General features: G+C 35.7%; 1 protein-coding gene and 1 long non-coding RNA gene across 7 annotated transcripts in view; one reads left to right on the top strand and one right to left on the bottom strand.

Moving 5' to 3' along the window:
- LOC139975922 (uncharacterized) overlaps nt 1-24,185 on the top strand; it is a 47,913-nt gene that overhangs the window by 4,913 nt on the left and 18,815 nt on the right. The window lies entirely within an intron of this gene.
- The window catches only part of LOC139975919 (uncharacterized), a 29,769-nt gene that overhangs the window by 2,076 nt on the left and 3,508 nt on the right, over nt 1-24,185 (bottom strand). Inside the window, exons 2-9 of one of the 6 annotated variants that reach the window (XM_071984214.1) lie at nt 14,972-15,217; nt 14,309-14,468; nt 13,235-13,374; nt 8,080-8,206; nt 5,980-6,038; nt 3,811-3,927; nt 3,379-3,465; nt 2,048-2,272 (exon numbers count right to left, since the gene is read on the bottom strand). In XM_071984214.1, the coding sequence (XP_071840315.1) occupies nt 2,249-2,272; nt 3,379-3,465; nt 3,811-3,927; nt 5,980-6,038; nt 8,080-8,206; nt 13,235-13,374; nt 14,309-14,468; nt 14,972-15,169 (912 nt within the window). In that variant the 5' untranslated portion in view covers nt 15,170-15,217 and the 3' untranslated portion in view covers nt 2,048-2,248. Of the gene's footprint in view, nt 1-2,047; nt 2,273-2,295; nt 2,829-3,378; nt 3,466-3,810; nt 3,928-5,979; nt 6,039-8,079; nt 8,207-13,234; nt 13,375-14,308; nt 14,469-14,971; nt 15,218-24,185 lie in introns of those variants that run through there. The other 5 variants (XM_071984213.1, XM_071984212.1, XM_071984211.1 and 2 more) reach the window with 5 other exon arrangements.

The raw sequence follows: 24,185 nt of genomic DNA, 5'->3' as shown, positions 1-24,185 counted from the left end.
GAGAGATTTGAAGTCCGTTCTTTTTTTTTTCCTTAATATTTTCTTCTCAAATCGAGCTTAATAAGACAAAAAAAAATGTGGCTAATGGAAATGATGTTTTGTACTGGCGTCATAGTTAAGTGATCTGGTGTCAAGGCCATCCTTCTATTGTTCTCTTTTGTTTTTAATTAACATTTTCAAAGTTTGGATTCGTTTGAAGTTGCCGTTTGACCATCATCTATAGTATGGCAAATAAAATCGAGATGATAATGATCAGGATCGTCCAGAGTAAAACGCAATTGCATTTGACTGGTAAACGAGATATATATTCTAAACATTCTGTCACGGTAGAAGTTGAATGTAATTTTGATATCTCGTTTTCGAGACATTGACTGTTGAAGTTGTCACTGTCGGTGTTCTACTAAAGTTATAGTAACCACATATAGAAGGAGAAAAAACAACTTCAAAATAACAAAAAACAACAAATTTTCCCTTTATTTTATTATTATTTTTTATTATTATTCTTAAATGACTTAGGGAATGCTAAGGTTCTACATTGCTATGGTATTAAAGCATGGTGTAATATAATTTGTTTTAGAAAACCTAAAAGATCATCTTGAAAAGAAAGCAAAAAATGTATTTGTGGTTAGCTGATCATAATCAAAATTAAATCAAAATTATAAGATGAAATGTTTCCCCGAAATGGAATGAGGGCGACATTGAAGAACTTAGCACGCAAAGACCCCGGATTTGTCACCTGATTAATTCACTTTGGCTTCGGCTTTGAGTACAACGTTTCGGGATGCTGCCGTATTGGACGAATCTAACCGTAATAGTAATTACCGACTTTGCGATCCGCGTTATATAGTCATTACCGATTTTGCAATCCGTGGTTCCCCTCATAATTTTGCAAGTTCAATTAGAGTGACTCCATAGATTGAACTTTCGGGAAACCAAAAAGACCTTATCGAATAGAAATTCATGAGAACATCCACTCATCGTTATTGTATAGTATCCCTCGCGCCCATAGCCAACCGGAACAGAGGAGCAGCGACAGCCAGCTGGGGGGGTGTGCATGTATTGCAGGGGTTGGGGAAGGGGAGGTGATAAGGTGCGCTTGTCTTAGGGTTTTGCCAAGTCTGTGAATAAAGCTATTTAAGTGCATTGAACTTGTTTTTTCAAGTTTGCAAATCTCCAGATATTAATTTTAAGCCAAATCAGTGACCTTCGCTACGATGTCTTTAATTAGCCGGATCGGATTACATCGACAATACAAGACACCACTGCCCAGTTACTCCTGTGCGTCAGTCCATCCATTTCAGTGTTAATCGACCTTGGCCGACATAACAGGCTTGTGCGCACTGACCGTAACCGTGGTATGTCATAGTTTACGGACGAAGGATAAAAAGTACCGTATACAACGTAGAATCATATAATTGATGTAACGAAATTTTAATATATTTATAATAGTTTTGTAATTAATATCATATAAATGTATAGAAAGACTGGTATAGAAGGCTCTCAGCTAAGAGCACAGGAGTAAAGAAAGGGCAAACTAACGGCAAACAATAAGTAGAACTTCTACAACAACAAAAAAACAGGTCACATAAAACGACAGGGCTAGATGTTGTAGAGATGTATATATATATATATATATATATATATATATAAATATATATATATATATATATATATATAAATATATAATATATATATATATAAATATATAATATATATATATATATATATATATATATATATAAATATATATATATATATGTATGAAGTGCTCAATGCATGGATTGCGGTTGTCTCCTCCCTTCGCTTCCCCTCCCTTCCCCTTTCCTTCCCCGGACTATGTACCCTTGACTTTCGAGTCTATGTTATCTTTGTCTACAATAGCTTTAAAAATGGTGTTCAATGCATGGGTTGCTTTGTCCCTTCTCCCTTCTCCCTTCTCCTGTAAAGTGATTTTCCCAGCCTCGCCCTTCATTTCCTAGTTCTATCTATCGCCTCATATCTGTTCAAACGTTTGCATATACAATCGTTTTAGATATAAAAAAATGTATATATATCAAATAAAAAAAAGAGGAAAAAAAGAAGGGTGTCCACTAGACATGGCGTGGTTGTATAGCTATACGTATTCCCAATGTCCTCAGCCTACATTGATATACTATGGCGGGAGCCGAATTTATTATATCCAACCAACAACACTGCCGATACTGTCATAATCATGTGTGATCTTTGCTCACCCCAGAGATGGCAAATGTCACGCCGTAAAACACTTGCAAGACTTCAAGCAAATGAAAAATTGAAACAAAGAAAAGATAAGCAAAAAGACAAGATGGATAAATCATTTTTTTTAACATGGTGACAAACTACTAGATTCTTTGTTAAGCTTTCTCTCGCAGTGTCGTTATAAAATGTTATTTGATCCACCCATACGATAAGAAAAGGCCACCATCACTTTCCCTTAAATCACAAATAAGTGAAAATTCATTTTAGTATAACCGAAGAGAAAGAAAGGTTTGACAAAATAAAATAAAGGAAAAAAAAAACCCGGACGGCCTAGTGTGTATTACCAATTCACTGCTATTATGGGGGCTCCCTGGGAGTATAGGTTACAGAAGATTGTCTCGGTAATAACACAGAGGTGAAATACAACTCTTCGATGCACTTTTAAAATAACGATTGTCTTTGAAAACCCGCAAATTAATAGCTATGTCGAGTCTGTCTGTTTGTTAAATTATTGTTGATGTAGGCTGCCAAGTTGTGAGAAACGCTCCATAAATTCGGAGGTCTGTTTGTGTCATCTCCTGAAAACCCCAAATTAATACTGTCCGTTGTAACTATAAAACGGAGGAAAATTATAACCTGTAAATGTCATGGTGGGGTTCAATTGGTTCGGGGGGGTGGGAGGGAGGGAGGGAGGGAGGAAGGGGTATCGATTGGTTGGTGAGGATACGTCCGTTGTAACTATATAACGGAGGAAAATTATAACCTGTAAATGTCATGGTGGGGTTCAGTTGGTTAGGGGGGGGGGGGGGTGGGGTCGGTGGGAGGGAGGGAGGAAGGGGTATTGATTGGTTGGTGAGGATTGCTGGGTTATAGAAAAGCTATATAATAATTATGCATTGCTCTGTTATGTATTAATCTTTGGGTGTCAGTAAAATTGTCAAAAGACAGTTATGTAACACGTTATAAGAGTTATGTTATAAGAGAATTTATACCCCGAACTTACTTTGTTTTGACGACCGGGGGGGGGGGGGGTTAGTTCAATTTCTCGTAGACCGTATATCTTATGAATGAATACATTTAGGAACCTAGTTTATTTGACAGAAAAATTACCGATTGCATACATTTACGAATCATTTAACGAGTGAATATAATTGTACTTACATCGATAAATTTGTATGTCACGTAGGTTGGTTGTAGCCATCCAGTTGCGATGAATATGAATAACAACACTCGTTTCTCGTATCTGACCTGTAATGTGTGACACGAGATAATTTGAGCATATATCAATCTATCAGTATGTCAGTCTGTCAGTCTGTCCGTCCGTCCGTCCGTCCGTCCATCTATATATATATATATATATATATATATATATATATATATATATATATATAAATATATATATATATATATATATATATATATATATATATATATATATATATACACACATACATATGTCAGAGTAATTATAGCATATCTACGTAGTTTTTGCCAAGTAGTAGCTACCTGTTTTCACGGGGTGACGTGAGGGACGATGAAATAAAATCTCCGCTTTTTAATAGATTTTTCTTGAAGAATTAAAGATAAACTTACAGCTAAGTACCCTATCAAGTTCCATGTAAGCGAGATAGGAACACCTAAGCCGACCAGCAAACTCTCCATTAGTTCTGTCTTGACGCCCCCTTTTAGTCCAAGAATAAACACGCTACACTTTGAAATAAAACGGAAAAATGCTGAATAAAAAAATAACACAAAATATTGGAAAGAAATCAAGCTATATTAAAGCCTGGTAAAACTTAAATGATATTGCCCAGTGTTGCATCCGGTCAATATGATTTCGACTTAGAGCTGTATGTTGTGTTATACGGTATTCTAAGCAAGCCATGTACAGAATTTCAAAGTGGATGAGGAGCCGGGGGGGGGGGAGGGCAATGTCAAAATCTAAATTTCACGCAATGATTTAGGAGGGTCATGAATCTTTATGGAAGGACCAGAGGTGAAGAGCGCTTGGGAGTCCTCCCCAGAAGAAAAAGAGAACAGTTTAGGCATCAAATGGCGCATTCTGAGGCAGTTGTATAGTCTATAAATTTGGTCTATAATTAGGTCTAAATGTTATGGTGTGGTACAAATGTTCTTAATTTCTTGTATCAGTTAGAATATAGGGTGGGGTGGTACATCCAGGTCATGGTCTAGTTTTTCCCCGACAGAATCTAAAGGAACCCCCGACTGAATCATTTCTCCCGACTGACGATGGGAGGTCGCGCATGCACCCACCCCCACCCCCCACCCCCCATCTCCCCTTTTACGCATGACACTGATAATTTTTCTAACTAATTGGTTACCTCTCAATTTAGCTATAAGATGTTTATGTGGTTAAATTTGATATATAACATCTTGTTATTTTCGAATTACTGCTTAATCAACGCATATTTAATTGAATGCACTGTTTCTTTATTTCTGTCGCAAACTTTTTGGGTTTACCCCAAATTTCCTCGTTTATGGCGAGATTCCTGTTTGGAAAAGAAACAATTCACATTTCCAGTTTTTGTTTATAAAGTATTTTTTATCTTTAAAGGTCGGGTGTTAAAAAGCAACCTTTTTATTGATAGCTAATTCTGCACAAAATGTTACCTAAATTGCCCGTATACGAAAATTAATACCGTACGCCTGTTTTTTTTTTTTTTTTGCCCCTTTCATTTAGTAATGTTAACAAAAATGATCAAAATACAACATATTTTAGTTGATGGTGGAATTGAATATTATTTAATAGCCGTGATGACACCTTTGATATTTACATACATAAAAAAAAACTGGTGATCGAAAAAAACTAGTTCACAGTAGCAAATTTTTGGTTTTTAATTGTTTTGAGCTGGAAAGATATTGATATGACATAAATTCTCATGGGAAGAATATTAATTTCTTTAATATTTAGCAAATATTTCTGTATCTGATGAATTTTTCATATCTTTCAAATCTCTGAGTCCATTAGTGGTGACGTTTGCCGAAAAGGGGAAAATGAATATGAACCGAAGGGAAAACGTGACCAAAAATTATTATATATTATAAAATATTTTCTTATCAAGTCCATATCATCTGACGCCGTTGTGATAAAAAAGAATTCCCATCCGAGCTTGGTTGCAAATTGCCACAAATATTGTTGATTGTAATCATCATATAAGAATCATAAACAGAATCACCGGCGAAATTCTTATGTGTCATGCTTAGGATTGCTGGTTTTGTAGGAGGGGGGTCTCTCTAAATTCCCCCGACTGATGAAGGTAGGGGCATGACCCTTGTATGGAATGGCTAGAAGCGAATCAAGGACCTCATAAACGAGAGGGGCGTATGGCCCTGCGTCATTGAAGCCCGACCTCTATGAGTAAGGGTCTGTGGGTCGTCCCCCAGAGAAAAGTTTAAACGTCAAATTTTGCATTCTTAGTCATTATTTAGACAATATAAATTTAAGTCTACATTTAGCTCTAAATGCACAGTTGTTCTAAAAAATAATTTTGGATTTTTCAAAAGGAAGGGTACGGGATGTACATCCATTGTGGTCTATCGCCCCCCCCCCCACCAGTTTAATGTTATAAATCCTATCCCCACGACGTGAAGTTGGGAGGTGTCCCCCTGCCTGTCCCCTGTCCCCTATTTGCTCTCGCCACCTGTTACCTTCCCTCTTTATCAGTACACAACAGGCCCTTCCTTCCGCTTTTTTTCCAAAACCGTAGTTTCATTTCAAATAACCTGAGTCAATCTGCTTACCTCTAGCTGTAAGTCAAATTTCAGCAAATCTACAAACATGTACATTTTAACGCAGAGGTCTGTAAAGAGAGACAGAATAAAATATTTGAAAAACTACGGTCAAAGAAGTACCAAATTTTTCAATGAAACAAATATTCGAATTGCTATCTCAGAGAAGATGGACACGTTAAGTCTGTTATCGATTTCAGAACACATGTACAGAAGTTAAAAGGACATACCCCTACCCCCCCCCTCCCCCACGTCATGAGTTTTATCTTATGAATAAACGACACTAACCAAAGAAAAAACCCCTCCATAACGAAAAGAAAGTGGAAAATAATAATAAAAATGAAATAAGGCGCAGTTTTTTCATTGCAAGAATAATAAAAAAGTTCAAAAGTGCAACCCTTTTTATTGTCATTTGTAATTTTTTTGTTTTATTTTTGGTTATAGTATTTTTAAGAGTAAAAGCACAAATTTAATTTGAGGCAATAATAGCATGTAAATAGCATATTTTTGGTTATAGTTTTTTTTTTTTAGAGTAAAAGCACAAATTGAAGTTGAGGCAATATAGCATGTAAATAGCACTATACTTCTATCAATAAAAAAAAAATAAGGAACGTTAATAGAAAAACTGAATTTAAGCACATTTAGTCAACTCTAGACTTGCTCAAGTCTTTTTTCCGTCACGTACGAGTCTCTTAGTCTTTTACATACCTTGAAGACCATACATGATAACCCCTCACCCCCATCCCCCACCCCTATCCCCCATCCCCATACAGAAAAAAAATTATAGCTTTAACTGTTTGAAAATTTATTTTAAATCAGCTATTCGCGTTTGATCGTTTAACTTTAATGATTTTTGTTAAACTTTCTGAGAAAATGGGTTTAATTAAGACGCTCTTCAGGGGCGGTTCGAGGATTGTTTTACAAATGAGGGGCATTTCGCCCGGGGTCGTTCAGTATGAATTCTATGTAAGAGATTTGAGGATCCTTCCGCAGACACATAAAAATAGTCATGAAATTTTCATTTTCCTAGGCATATATTAGACTATAACATTATTTGTACACGCAAGATTGTGCTAATACTTAGTAAGTTTTAATTTTCTTCGAACTGAATAACACATATACTCCCACCCCCCCCCCCCACACCCCTAATAAAAGGTGTTATTGTTAAAACGTTATGAGGGAACGTAATTGCTTAGGTCAACAATGCTTTCTAGAACAAAACTGTTCATGGATTAAACAAGATCTATAGTGTACGTTGTTCTGATAAATTGTGAAGAATGGGAGGGAGGGGGTGGGTGGGGTGGAGGGGGGGGTGAGTAGCTGCAATGAAATAATAGTTTCTCGCTGTTATATATCAAATTTAAATGATAATCAAACCAACCAACGATGATAGTATAATACGTTTATTATACTACACCGTACAAAGACCTTTTCCCCATTCTCATGTAGGCCTAGGAGTGCGGACCCTGCCCCTTTAAGATAATCAAGTGTGTTAATTTCCACTAATCCCGTCATTAACAGTAATAAAGAAAAGCAGTAATGAAATATGGGAAGAATATCATATGACGGTCTTAAAAAACATAAGTCTTGTCTCATGAGATCGATCCAAAACCACGCCAAAAACGATGCGGCTAAATAATTGGAAATATGATTTATTTTCGTCGGATGGTTACCGGCATTCCTGCCAAAAATTGAAATTTTACACTTTCTGGTGTGTCAATTGATATTTGGTATCGAAAAGCATAGTTAAAGTACCAGTGTGTTTGTCTGAAACTTACAGTAAATTGAAAAGAATATATAGGCCTATATATATATATAGGCCTATATATAGGTCTATATATAGGCCTATATATATATATAGGCCTATATATATATATGTATATGTATATATATATATATAATATATATATATATATATATATATATATATCCACGTTTACTCCAAAAGAAAATATTATTAGAGAAAACCAGAGAAATAAGATATGACTCAAAATTGACAAAAGCAGTTAAGTTTTAGAAAATATATTGGAAATATATTCGTCAGCAATACAAGTACTTCAGCCACCAGAAAAAAAATACTTTCAAAACTTTTTTATAATTAGATGTTCTTACTTTGACGATACAGGTTCGCTCCTACAGTTCTGAATATAAGGTTCTTTGATTGTTGGTAATGCCAGCCCAGATAAATGGCGTATGCAACCTCTGGTGGAGCAAATATCCCGACTACTACCAGTCGAGCCTATAACAAAACAAAACAAAAAAAAAGAGAGAGAGAGAGAAAGAGTCCGAGTAAGAAAACTAACAAACATACATACAGTAAGACACATTTCTTTAACTAAATTATGACATATTTTAGAAACATAATTGGACGATTACGGAACATCTTGGTTCATTTGAACTTCTTACCCCAACCCAATCCTACCGTAAACTTCTTCTCCACCCTACCCTACCCTTCTCCATCCTAGCCCATCCTACCCTATCTACCCCACCCAACCCCATCCTAGCCAACGGTAGGGTAGGTCTCCGTACCCTACCCACCGTACCCTACCCTACTCACCCTTCTCCACCCAATCCCACCCTACCCCACTCAACCCAATCCTAGCCAACGGTAGGGTGGCTCAGACCATGCACGCACGCATACACAGGAAACCGAACCTATAACTTCCGAAATAAATCAAATATTTTCCAAATATCATGTAGATGATATGGAACATGACGAAAAAAACCCGTAAAAGTTACGTATAATGTGATTTTTACGTCCAAGTTTTATTTCCATGACATTTACGGTAAGTCAGTTAAAATATTTCAGTGATTTCGCAAGTCAATATTTCAATATTATCTGTATACTATATACCATTAATGTGCGTAAAACAATATGTTAACAATATTCTCTCCAAATATATATACCATTTAATGTCTAAAACTACAAATTATCTGTAGTTTAAGCTTTTCATTTGCTAAAAGGCGTCTTGTTATTTGTTAATATATGGTTGTACAGCGGTTCTCTGTTTTAACATTAGTCATTTATGACAAAATGGTTGCGTTTCAATCGTAACGTCTCCTGTCATCCAAGTATGAACTTAAGGATCATGTATTGAACAGTACATTGGTATAGTTTCGTCCATTGAAAGTCGCAATATAGGGGCGGTTACAGGTGGGATGGGGTGGGTGGGCAGGGGTGGGCGGTTAGGGTTGGAGTGTTCCCCCTTTCAATCACACACAAAATTAGCAGTAGTTATAAGCACAACCTTGCGTGCAGACCTAATTCTAGTAGTATGTGGTAACTCGCGTTCAGAGTTTACAATAAAGGAGTAGAGGAATAGCGGAATAGAGGCATAGAGGAATAGAGGAATAGAGGCATAGAGGAATAGAGGAATTAAAGGTATTACATGAATTAAAGGAAATAAAGGATTTAAAGGAATTACATGAATTAAAGGAATAAAGGAATTAAAATGAATAAAGGAATAAGGAATAAAGGAACACAGGAATAGAGGAATACAATAATAAAAGAATAAACGCAAGAATAAAAGATTGAAAACATAAAATAATCCAAGCATAATGGAATACAGGAAGAAAGGAAGTACATAATTAGAAGAAGCAAAGATTAATCAGAAAAGCAAAACAATAACAGAAACACAATCAAACTGAAACAAAGGGGAAACAAAGAGCAACCAACTAATCCGTTTGTCTGTTCAAGTTTATTTATTTACCTTAATGTTTGAACAAGCACTTATCTAACCTTTCACTCTCTATAGTTATTTTAATCTTCTTGGACTTTCAATAACAAGAACTCTTATAGAAAGGGTGTTAATTACATTTCCGTGTTTTTATATTTTCAACCCCCTGTTTATTATTTATTTACTCCTACAATGATTTTATTCCGTCTCGCGCTGTTGCTGTTTTGTTCCTACACTCATTGACTCGATGATCTGTCATCGACCCCGAAGGAAAACAAAAAAAATCTATTTCAAGTCTAAAATCCTTGTTATATTGTGACGTCACTCTACGTAACTGTTTTAAAGGTCACGTTGTTCCACTTAAAAAAACACTACCGACAAAACCAAAGGTATTAACTCTAGAGAAAACACAGTTCTAATTGCCTTTCAATCAATAAATGCGTCAAACCTAGGCAAAGACAATATTTCAACAACACTTGTTAAGTTAGTTTTTGTTTTGTTTTGAATTGAAATACGCCTACTGTGTAACATTTGATTATACTCAATTATTCTGATATGCCGCCACCATAAATAACGGTATAGTCTTTCCGTTCGTTATGTAGTAAAATTCTCGATCAGTGTTGTAACCGATGAAACAGGATTTTGATTCATTAAATCTCAAAGGTGAAAACGTTTGTGAAATTTCTTCCCCATGCATAGATAAAATATAGCGACCCGAGGCATGAAAATCACTGAAAATGACTCGAATCCACCCCAAAAAATGAAATGATTTTTTGGTCATCATTCGTGCGTCTTTTACCTCCTTCCGTTTTGCATTTCTTCCTTTAATAAAAATTGACAAATCAACATGTTTGATTGTTCCTATTTTCTATTTATAGTTACTGTCATTGGTTTCTGTGAATCTTATATCTTAGTAAAGTAACAAACCCAGAAAACAATACTGGATATTACTACGATTTGAGGTTCTTTGACGTGTTCTGACGAGGAGTATCTATTTCTATCTTTTTATATTTTTATCATTTCCCCCGCTTTTTGGGGGGGATTTATTTATTCTGTAAGTGAGAACAAAGTTGCGATTGATGAAATCAGCTTTTTCTTAACACTGCTGGTCTGGTAGAATCGTGCAAGAACTGTTTACAGACATATAGGTATTATTTTCCAAGTTATTTCTGTCCGCCAATTTGTAACCACCATAAACAAGTTTTAAATTTTGTACTAGATATATATTTCAGCTGTACGTTGTTTTGACTTATTTTTGATATGTAGACTCCATCGTTTAACAGGTTAATGAAAATATAAAATACGTGGACGGTTAATATTACAATCAGTCCATAAAATCGCAACAGGAACTATGAAACAGGAACAAAAGGAGGTTAGAATATTAAATTAATACGGGAGTGAATGCACTTGTTTGGATTCAAAGTCTCCTGTAACGGACTATAGCCTTAAAAGATCATTATTTTTCTTCAATTGGGGGCATATAAGGTAGACAAATACAACCATCTTCATTAGTCTCGTCAATATAGACAATACACTATTATAAACAACTCCCCCTCCCCACCCCTCACCCCCGTGCCATTTTAGGAGAAATCATAGGTTTAGTGTTCCTTCATAAACAAGTCCGAAGACTTGAGTAAGTCTAAATATGACATCATCGAACTGCATGTGCTTCATTTTTTTGGTCTATGTGTTTCTGTAATTAAACAAACAAAAACAATGTTCATATTTGTGACCGAAATTGCTAAAAAAAAACTTGACATATTGAAGCTGTTTACATAATTGGATGGTGGCCTTGGTTTCAGTAATAACAATGTTTACAATCACCTTGAAAATATGTAAACATAAGCATAAAAAAGGTAAAGATGTGAGATTGTAGTGGCTCTATGAAATCGGAGATTTTCAAAATGATAGCCGGCTGCAGACAAGATTTATAAACAAGGTTTTTTCGTAGCTGGTTGGTACAGTTGCTGGTCACAAAGGCCTCTTGCCAAAAAGTTAAAACATTATTGCTGTGTCGTCTGTTAAGCGTATAAATAGATATGTAATATAGTATGCTTGAGATAACATGTATATACTACTGTAAACCAGTTGGTCAGAGTGGTACAACGTACTAAAACCTAACAGAAAATTTCAACCTACGCTATACTTGAAATATATTTAAGCTATATACGCATTTACCTATTTTCCTGATCACGTGACATTTAAAATTTACCACGCAATACGTGCAGAAATGTTTGAGGCTAAAACTACAAAAACTATACATCAACCTGCTTCTTTTTATTCATAATGACATTGACGTAATGATTACGTATAAAGAGTATCAGCTTTGATCCCAGTTTCGTTCAGATAAGCGGCACTGTCCTAAAGATTGACAATCATAGCGACCCCCGATCGTTGCCTAACACTACATACAGTGTATCCGACTACAGCACCGTTCAATGAACTTTGGCTGTAGTAAAACCGCGTGGTTACTGGTAACTTAATAGATTTTACATGCATGAAGAGATTTTAATTACTCTAGCAGGCATCAAGAAAGAATATTAATGGCTGCGTTTGAATTAGACTTTAGCCTATATAAAGGAAGTGGAAAGGTGCATTTTGCGTAGTAGTAGTAGTAAGTTGAGTCTCGTCTATCCGACATGCTCAGTGATTAACCTCCGCCACGTATCACGATCTTGCGCAAGGTTTATTGCTTCCTCGAAATTGTTAATATTAATGTCCTTAAATTGCGACTTTATTTTTCCAAGCAAGGTAGTCACGGGCCTTCCTACTGGTTTAGCAATATGTCTCAGGGCTTCTCTTAAAGCAACTTTTGCTGGAGCGTCCTCCTGGAGTCTTGCTACATGACCGAAAAATCTCAATCTTCTATGTGCGACTATGGATGACCAAGGTGTTTGGTTGGTTTCGTTGTAGAGCTCATCATTTGATAACCAATTATGATTGGTCCATCTAATGTTGAGAATATTTCGAAGTAGTCTCCTTTGAAAAGTGTCAATTTTGCGATCATTTTGCGTAGTGGCATTTAAATATGCATCACTGTAACTTACGCATACATTTGTACATAGTTGAATATTGAAACTAACCATAAGGGATTACTCTGCGACCTATGATGCATGTATGGGTGTTTTTGTGTATGCAACTATAAGTATCAATGTTTGTGTGTATGTTTATGTATATATAAATATATATATATATATATATATATATAGTTATATATAGTTATATATAGTTATATATATAGTTATATATAGTTATACATATAAAACTATATATATATAGTTATATATGTAAAACTATATATATATATAACTATATATATATGTATATATAAAACTATATATATATTATGTATATAAAACTAAATATATATATTTATTATGTATATAAAACTATATATATATATAACTATATATTTAACTTTATATTTATATATCTATCTATATATATATATATATATAACTATATATATATATATATACGGCATATATATATATATATATACGGCATATATATATATATATATATGTACGGCAAACACACATGTTTGCCGTGAATATGTGTGTGTATATATGTATCTACGCAGTACTCACCAGCTTCACCGGACCTATCTCTGTCTCGAAGAAATTTTCGACGCAGTAAATAAGAACAACGCCAACACTGAACGCGTAAACGAATAACTCAAAACCATGCTCCCGGAAAATACCGTGTATGACGTAATATAGACAGAACGCTGAAATACAAGGCAACGATAATATGAATACCAACATACATGAATACATACGTTAATATATACTCACATACACATATGCATATACAATCATCGATTTATTATCCTTAAGCGCTTGAACTTAATCTGTTGTGAGAGAATAAGCTAATGATATGCGCAAAAATTCAATTCTTTGATCACTTTTTTCTTCTTATTTTACTACCTCTTGTATGGTCACGCCACCAAATCATCTTGATATGTTATCATAAAGCATATATATATATATATATATATATATATATATATATAGATATATATATATATAAATAAATATATATATAAATAAATATATATATATATGTTGATACTAGTTGAGACTAGTTGGAGTACCAGTTGTCTGATGATCGCATAAACGCGTGAAACTCCGAGTTACAACTACTAGTGTTCCACTAGTCTCAACTAGTATCAACATATATTCCGCTCTGTCACTCTGCGCCAAGATAGACGCCAACCAACCAACTCTATATAAATATATATATATATATATATATATATATATATATATATATATATATATATATATATATATATACTAAACTAAATTGATAATTCAATAGTGAGTAAGCGAGTTAATATTTATGTAAATATTTCGTCCCACACAAAATATGTATCAAACGTATTGTAGCCCTTCAATCCATGCATTCGAAGAAAAGTTAACATAAAAATATTAGTTATTGGTGTCATTGAAGCCAACACCATCCTGCACAGGAATTTCTTTACGCCGTTAATAAACATTTTGTTTTTTTTGTGAAATATATAAATTATCAATATAAAACTTCTGAAAACACAGTATGAGGTGACTAGGGAGGGGAATGAGGAGGGGAGGTGGAGGAGAGGGAGGAGGATGGGGAGGAGGAGGATGAAGAGGAGTAAGAACAAGACCCAATAAGACATTTACCTGCGTTCAAGAGTAAAAGAAGAACAAACGTAAAATCCTGACTGTATTTGTCTGCGAAGAATAATCTGTTTGTAGTAAGAGCCAGAAAAGTCACCAGAAATATCACAGATGTCGTAAAGAATAACTTCTCGGCTATGGAAAGGCCTTTCCATTTTCGATACTGTAAAAACGTAAAATTGATATACTTCTTTATATTAGTAATTTATCAACATTTATATATAGTGGCAAAATCGGTTAAATTAGATTACTTTGTATTGAATATGATATTTTGCTTTCTCATCCTATTGCTGTATTACAAAAGTCACGAGAGATAAAAAAGAACTGTTTAAAGTAAAATTGTTTGAAAATTTCATTTCAAGCTGGCATCTGTAGTCCTGTGTGTCAAAATCTGCTCAAAAACTAATTTTTGAAATGATAGTTTCTGTCCGACACAGAAAGTTGTCACAGTCGAGTTAGATTATTTTATACTCGGTTTGCGAACTTTGATTAATCTCCTGGGATCTCCTGGTTCACCGACGTTCTTGGTCAACCTTCACCCACCCCCCCCCGACCCTCCCACGTCCTCGACACCAAATAAACTCAAAGAAAAATAAATAAATTACATAACGTATCACACCATTATTAAAATAGGTAACATATGTTATATGCATCTTACAAACATACTTTTCCAACCCTCGTATCAAAAGTGGACGATTCTTTTTCGACATCCAATCCGAGTTCCAGAAAGCTCAATGGTCTTTCTGGATCCTGGTACGTCGTGAAATAAGGTTTGAGGTCTGTACCAAACTCAGCAAAGGTCAAAGGTCGAGGCCGCTGCTGACTGGCGCTATACTGGTTAACGAGTACCTCCGATGCAGCCATTTTTAACAAGCTAACTCATTTACCCGAGATAGTCTTAAAAAAAAAAATCTGTGGAAAAGAACGAAAGATGAATGAAACCTTAGAACTTGTAAAGTGAATTCATAGTCAGGGTTGATTCTGGCGTTCTGCGTTTTCTCCATCATCCGTCTACCTCATTATGTCAATTTTCAATATAGGTTGGAACGTGGTGTAATGCTCCGCTAACTTAAAACTATACAATATAGAATAATCTCTTATTCTTTTTTTCCATTGGAGGGACAGATAATAAAACTATATATGGACAAAAATCTGTTTCTGAAGCTTATCAATTCTATTTGACAATTCTTTTACGAAGTTAGTTGATGTTGAAAACGTTGTAAACTCTTTTTGAACGATGTCCAAGAATTATGACTTTTAGTATGATTAAGCTCGTAATTTCCAGACGTTATTTGAATGAAACTCGTATATAATGCTGAAGTTATGACATGTTTCGTGTTAACACCCCCCTCCACCACCCCCCCCCCCCCCCAACACATACACAATTTCGCTTGTGCGCATGTATGTATTCGTGGAATCCTGAAATGTTGACAATAAATATCAATGAACCCGAAGGTAAACTTTATAAATTTTTAAAACAACTTTTTCTTTCCTGGACTTCATTAGAAAGTAACTTAATGTTCGGTGAGTTCGCTTTCAATTTCAATGTACGTTTTAGTAAAACACGCTGGATGGACTCACATATATCATGTTTTATTTTTTTGTAAGATAACTGTACATCACAGATAGTTAGCTTACGGAATACCGATAATAAATAACAAGATGAAATATTTGAAATTAATCTTTTAAAGAAAAAAGCAGTCATATAGCCAGAGGGAGACTGTGACACTCGAAACTAACGAATTAATTACTCGTCTAGATTTTTATATAAATTTTCTAAATGCATTAAGAAAATTAGTTGGTGACTTAAAGCAAAGCAAAAAAAAAGGGAACTTTTCTTAGGGGGGGGGGGGGAATACTTAAGAAATTCGATTCGAGATTAGATTTTCAAGTTAAGTGTCTGAGTATAACGTTACAGTGACAAAGATAAGGGAGTTTTTCCGGTTAAGAATTTAGCCCGGAGTTGTAGAAATGATATGCGTAATTCATTGCACTGTGCATAAGAAATACGAGAAAAAAAAACAGAAATTATGTTTATTTTTTTCCTGACGTGATATACTCTTCAAAAGATAGTAAATGAACCTAAGAAGTTGACCTAGTTTAAAGTATTAAGTTGCAGGAGTACAGTTTCAAATTGCAGATTTCCACCAACATGAACTTCTTATAGGCCTACTATCGTATGTGGTCGCTATGCACGTGAGAAAATTTGTTATAAGATCACATTTCTTGACTTCAAAAACTCTTTGAAGTTATTTTCTGACATTTAAACGCAAACTTTTGTAGAAAAAAAATTGTTTTTCACTTTGCATACAAAAATGCCTATTTTTTATCCTCTTAATATGAAAGGAAATGAATAGTTAAACACTGTTACATTTATCAACATCGCAAAACTAATGTGTATGGACACATAAACACATTACAAGTGTCTGTGACCAATTCTGTGAATGAGACGTCCATTTCAAGGAACAAATATTGGCGCCTTCTTTATTGGTGAGATAAGACCATGTAGCACTTCAAAACAAAGTTCAAATTACGGTTATTATTGCATGTCGACTTTGATCGTAACTTTGCATCAGTGTAAGCACGCCAGGAGTGAATAATGTTGTCTTTTTTTCTGTTTCTGAAAGGAGTGCGGGGTGTAAACTTTCATTGGTTAGGGTGCAGAGAGCCATCAAGGGGACGCAGGGCTCTACTAAGGGTTTGTGTGGGCAGGTCCCAAAGCATAGCAGAGCAATGTGAATGACGAAGGTGATGTGAGCTATGTGATTTACTTATGTGAGTGATGTGAATTGTGTGAAACATGTGAGTGACGAGAGGTATGTGATTTCCTATAGGTTATATGAATGACATGAGCGATGTGAATCACAGTGAGACACATGTGAGTCATGTCAGGCATGTGAGTGATATGAATTATGTAACAATGTGAATCACGAAGGGTGATGTGAGTTACTTCAGTTATATGAGTGATGTGAATTGTGTGAAACATGTGAGTGACGAGAGGTATGTGATTTCCTATATGACTGACATGAGCGATGTGAATCACCGTTAGACACATGTGAGACATGTCAGGTATGTGAGTGATAAACATGTGAGTGACGAGAGGTATGTGATTTCCTATGTAGATTATATGAGTGACATAATCGATGTGAATCACGTGAGACATGAGAGTCATGTCAGTTATGTGAGTGATATGAATTATGTGACAATGTGAATCACGAAGGGTGATGTGAGTGATGTGATTTACTTCAGTTCTATGAGGGAGGTACATGACCGATGTTAATTATGTGAATATTGTTCATGTGAGCGATGTGAACCTGTTAGTGATGTGACTTATGTGAGACTCATGTGAGTGATGTGAACCTGTTTTAGTGATATAAATGATAATGGGTACGTGGATCATAGGAATTACGGATAGAAAATGTGAAAGCCGGACGTGATGTGAGTTATGTGAGTCGATTACTTAAGTAATATGAGGGATGTGACTTATGTGAGACTCATGTGAGTGATTTGAACCTGTTAGTGATGTGACTTATGTGAGACTCATGTAAGTGGTGTGAACCTGTTAGTGATATGAATGATAAGAGGTATATGAGTTATAGGAATTACGTAGAAAATGCGAATGACAAAAGCGGTTTGAATAATGTGAGTCGGTTACTTAAGTGATATGAGGAATGTGACTTATGTGAGGCTCATGTGGGTGTTTTGAACTTGTTAGCCATGAGATATATATATTAAAATAAAAGTGAAATTTTGTAATGAGGTCATTTAGTAATTTAAGCTGTATTTGAAAGATATGACTTTACCCAGTAATGTGTGATGCAATTTGAGTTACTTATAAAAGGAAAGTAAAGAATAAACATTGTACAAAAGTTGAGCAAATATGTTACCTAATACTGGGTAACCGAATTATCCAACGAAACACAAGGGTAATGTGATTTATTTGCTCGAAGACAAGTATAATTACCCACAGTTTAACCAACGTGAATGCCAAAAGTGATATATTGTCAATATTGTCCGCATTTCACTTTTGTGTGTGCAAAAAACTTTACCCAATGTTGGTTGGGGTCAGTACAGACGTACCCAGAGTGTGGTCAATTATTTGCTCATTTCTTTAGAGTGCTTGGTTGTCGCGGTGTGTTAGGTGTGTCCTGTCTTTCATGACGTGAACTTCCCTACCTTTCCACTTGCCACTTGAATTAAAAATGAATATTCATTAGAAGATAAGTATACGCCCACTTTATCATCATAGTTTTGCATAACTTTAAGGGTATATTCGTTGAAAGTGCATTTCCACTGACCAAAAGAATAACGCATTTCCTTCGGCAGTTTGACCTTCGTAAGAGGATTTTTGCGCTGCAGCGGCCATGTGGATAATTGGGTGGTACGCCTACTCTTTTTTTTCATCTCTATGTTATTGTTGTTTTTTGTTTGTCTGTTATTCTTAACAATATCCGCGTTTCTGTGAATCCCACTGGTTGAATTTCCTATAGTTCATCCTTCAATATTTTATAAATTTATTTTTAACGCACATAGGCCGTTTAGATATAGGGAACCGAAGGTTAGAGCTTCTATGAATAATTTTCACGGCCTCGAGGTAGGCTTAATAGATTAAATTAGAGAACCCTGCTGGGCCCCAATTTTCGTACTTTTTCGACCATGTCTCTTGCATCTCATATCATCTCTTTTTTCCCTTTATACTTTTTTCTTTAAACTTTGAAATACGTTTTAGTTTTTTTTCGTGAGGGGTGGGAGGGGGGGGGGTCAACTGAAATACGTAGTAGCTTTGTCTAATATGATGAGAAAACCAAAAGATTTCTTCCTCTTTTGCTTACGTATGTGCTATTTGTGAAGAACGTATATTCCCGAAACTGCTAAGAAAAGTCTTGTTCCGCTTTGCGAAGATGCCATATTTTGAAAGTTATTATGTCAGCTTTACTGCCATTTTGCACACGTGTGTTGTTATAGCTGGATACTGGGGTGGTGAGGGGGAATTTTAACTCCTAACATTCTGCATCCGAAAACAGTTCCCATATGAAATAATCTTAACTTCATCGTTTTATCAAATACAAATCTCTAAAAGTATTTGCTACTTTAAATATACAAAAGGAGAAGCACGTGGCTCTGAGATAGTAATCTTAAAGTGACTTAACCCCCCCCCCCCCCCCTCAAACCTCCTGCTTGTTCGAGATTTTCTTCAAACGAATTTCTAACACATCCTGATGCCGTGGTTGGACTTTCTTTTAGCAACTCGATAAACTAAGATGATTTAGCTTTGATAATGTTTCCTCTGTTTGACATTAACGCACATCTTGAGGTACAGTCAGGCCACGTGTCGTGTTAAAGGCATTGAAGACTCGCGCCAAACCGCGTGCCGCCCTCTGAAAAAGTTAACTTTCCGTAGCTTGCAAGGGAAGTTTTCTTCTTGTCGCTACAAAATGCAGACACTAATGAAACGTGATACTTTGTTATCTTTTATCTGGAACTGAGATCAGGGAGTTCCATAACAACTCCCTGCTAAGATGTCCATCGCTGCAATGTACACTGTGTTGTGGGTATTGACCGTAGCTGTATGTATTGACTGTACACTAGTGTCTAATTACCGACGGTAGCAAGCCTTGTGTGCATTTTCTGGTGTCTAACACTTCTGTTACACCTCATTCGAAACTAGGTCAGATTACCGGCATCAGACGTTTCTTTGTGCGCGAGTCTTCACTCCCTTTAACGCGTCTTGTATATGCTTTGAAACTACAAAGACGTATCGGAGCAGCCGTTTCGTCGGCCCATGTATTCTTACCACCACGTTTTCATTCAATGGTGTAAACAAAACATCCGAAGGAAGCTAACTATATGTTATGGTAGCTTATACACAAGTGCGTACTCAAAATACTATATACATGACTATCGGTTTACATTTTGGTGCAAGATAGCCTATAAAAAAAAATTCAAACTAAATAATGCATATATTGAACTCGTACAAACTTGATTCCAATAAATTCAAATTTATTCAAGTACGTTGCTAATGATTTCAGTTTAAACTTACAAAGTAGTCCTAACAACATATCGTCTACCCTATAGACAGAGTTAAAAATTCACAATCTAACGTCACAAAGAACACATCAAATATCCCGAGTGAAAGAGTGAAACCCCTTCAAGTGAAAGTTCAGCCATATATTTGGTTGTTCCCCTACGGTGATGAAAAAAAACGGATCGTCCTGGGGCAATTTATTTCTTGACTGATGAAAGAGAAACTTAAGCTGCATCCTGGTAAAATTAGTATTAATTTCCTATACATTGCTTTTGGAGATTTACACTCTAGACGAAACGATGTGACTTCATAGTTGCAAAACGATAACGAAAGATTTGCTTCAAAATAAAATAAAACTGTTAGCAAACTGCTTATCCACTAGAGAGCCTGTGTAGGAGAATGCATAAAAGTAAGTTGGCCTGACGTTTCGATCCTAGCAGGATCTTCTTCAGAGGCTAAATGACAAGTTACAGTAACAGAAGGGACAACAAAAAAACGCACAGAATACAGACAGGTTAATGAGCACGGTGAACACAATGAGATATAGATGAAAGGGGATTAAAGGGGTAAGATTTGCTTCGCTTCATTGTTCTATTGGTTTCAACTTGGGTTGCATCTTTACCACAAGGGTCAGGTGTGTGTTTTGTTTATAACGAATATTGCTTGTAGGAAGATTTTATTTTAATTTCACCAAAATTGGCTTCTTTTTCCTCAGTCACAAACTGATTGACCTCTGGACTCTTCCATCGTGACCTATTATGATAATCAAATAATGGTCGCTCATGCTCAAACTTCATCACATGCCCACTTTATTTCATGTTCATCCCTTTTCTTGCTACACCTATAGGTAATTTATTGTAAAAGTTCACAGTCAATGCTCAAAATTTGTGTACAATTTAGACTTTTAGCAGAATTTTAAAGTTTTAAGAAATTCTGAGCTGCCCTACAATAATTGGGAGGTTATAACTGAGCAACGATGCCCTTAACACATATATAGGCTAGTACCAATATCAGTTTGGACGTCTCTCTCGATCTTAAGAATAGTATTTTCATTTAATAATTAGAATGACTAGTAATCAATGCCAAAGGACAAGACGAAGATGAAATAGGCTGGTCATCTTTTATTGTCTCCATCTCAGCATGACTAAACACCTTACCTCTCCTTTTCGTCCATCCTTCAGATACAATTCACTCTATCATGCACAAACCACGCTTTGAGTTTTATTGAGCTATACATCATTTAAGGAGGCCGTCCAGGGATGAAGCTACAATGTCCAGAATGATTGGCAAGGGTTTCATTCAAATAAGAAATGGAAATTGACTAAGGTCATCTTCAGATCGTAAATAGGTGAAACTTTTACGACTATATGAGCATGTTTAAATTTTTACCGAAAAGTTTCTAAACAAATTTGAAATTGTATACTTCTGAGTTAAAGGAAACCTGCGTGTACAAAAGGGCAAAACCGAAACGAGGTCACTTTGCGATAGTAGTTTACTCGCTGAACTGAAAACTGCAGAATTGACAAAAATCCTTTGGCAATTGATTCTTTATTCATGCATATTTCGATGACGAAAAAGACTTGAACGAAATTATTTTATGCCAGCGCTGAATAGTTGACGCCCATGTGAAAGTTCTTAAGACACGGCTTGACCAGGCCAAATGGTCAAACCGGAAACTTGTCGCAAGTTAGTATTACTACATGACATTATTTCAAGATGCAGCAACTTGCTACTACAAAATGGCACAGCTATAGTCTTCAATTAATTTGCAAGGCTCGGAGAAAAGCATTGGTCGTAGCAAATGGCCAGAAAGAATATAAATCTCACTTTTACCTAGGTTGATTAATGTGTATGGTAGGCCGGTAGGGTGATTAGGCCTTATGTCTTCAGCGCCCTCATACCTGATAAAGTGCAATAATCTTTTCCGGTTTTTTTTTGTCTTTTCACAGGCCAGATTGAAGTAGTTTTTCAGGCCGTATTCGGTAGCGATCCGACGTGTTTTGTTGATCATAAACCTTGAATTCGTACGGAAGTAACTTGTGGGTCTACCCTAACAAATAAAACTATTTAAGGCTTTCAGCGTTCATGTTGATAACTTTGAAGATGCTATTTCGATACTAGAATACCATTATGACAGTCCATAGCTTTACTATATAGTCAACGTTCATTTCAAAACAATGAAATATAAGTCAACATTTCAGTTTTGACCAATTTGCTAACGAGATGGGATTTATACTAATTTGAAAGGTGTCTTGGTGACGAAATCAGAATGGATGGTTATGTGGATCTCACATTGTATTTTCCAAAGGGTGTGTTATCTCTACAATAGCTACGCGAACGTTATGGAGCATGATCCATATCTGCCCGACTAGAAACGTTAGCTGTCCACAACACGGCCACATCTAAGAATATATTCGTTAACAGAGCTCTGGTATTTCTCTTTCAATCTGCTGCAATGTATGACTGCAATGAATTCTCGAACAATTATGTATAGGGTTCTATACGTTCTGTAGTTTTCTAATATATTTAATGGACAATTTGGAGTATGCAGACACATAACTTGCGGAAGGTTGCCATCAGCAGTAATAGTTAAATGATAAAGGTTAGCCATAACCTCGTCATTAAATAGGCTATGTTAAAAACTCATCTAATGGTCGTCCATGTTCAAAATTGTTTAAGGGTTCCTTCCATCAGTTTCCATCACTCAGACATTTAATTATATATATTTTCTCGCAATGGTGTAGGAAACCAATTTGATTTGGGTGGGTGAGGGTGGGGGGGGGGGCTGTAATGATCTGTCCGAAAAATGCAACCAATATGGAAGGGCGTACTGGTGAGATCCCCCTCACCTTTGAAATTCGAATTCGTTGTAAGGAATAATCATAATAATAGATTCTTATTTAGCGCAATATACCTGAGGCGGTCTCATTGCGCTTTACATGTAACAGAAACCAGAAAAAGGTATTAAGCAAAATATAAAGTAAATAAATGTGTTTTAACAGCAGTCTTAAAGGTTGATATAGAAGTGAAGTTTATGATAGTAATAGGTAGATTGTTCCATAAAACTGCAGCAGCAAGTGAAAAAAGGCGTTCACCATTAGTTTTTGTTCTAATATTGGACAATGGAATGCCAACAGTGATACATATATCACAACATCGTCTTGAACAGAGAATCAAACCATGGAGTGCGAACTGTGTCAAAACTCCACAACATCAATGTCAGATCAGGCAAGCTAAGAACGTTAGTCTAATACCTGATGCTGCGGTTTTTTTTACGGAACTACTAACTCTCATCAAACAAGATTATAGCATTTCTTGGCAGTGCCCGAAACAATATCAGTATATTGCCCGAATTTTCACGGAAATATCCGGTTTGGGCTGCCCCCCCCCCCCTCCCGCGCCTCCTACCCCTATGTTTATCGCTGTCTGGCGATAATTGTGAAGGTCCATAACTTTCACAAGCAAAAGAATCAATTTGAAGATTGCTAAAATAAAAAAAATACAGCATGCGCGACTGTGAAGACCTCCAAGTACACGACTCTTGGTCAAGGTTATATAAGTATAATGATGATCATATTTATCTATTTATTGATATAACCTGTTCGATAATCCTATATTGATTCATGCGAACGAGATTACTCTCTTTTATATGATTGTCAATAACGTTACATCGTGTATCTTTTCAAACTTCTTTAGATTAGTACAGTTAATTGACTTGAGAAATCACAGTAACTGAGACTGTAGAAGAACTAGTTTCCCATGATTGCTCAGAACTACAAGAAACATCTTTATGTCTTTTTTTTCCAACCGTATATTCCACAGTAATAGATAAAGCGTGAATTGGTACTTTTCTAG

Source organism: Apostichopus japonicus, chromosome 11 (genome assembly GCF_037975245.1).
Source record: "Apostichopus japonicus isolate 1M-3 chromosome 11, ASM3797524v1, whole genome shotgun sequence".
NCBI lineage: Eukaryota > Metazoa > Echinodermata > Holothuroidea > Aspidochirotida > Stichopodidae > Apostichopus > Apostichopus japonicus.
The sequence above is the reverse complement of the archived record's forward strand: the minus strand, read 5'-3'. Positions and strand labels throughout refer to the sequence as shown.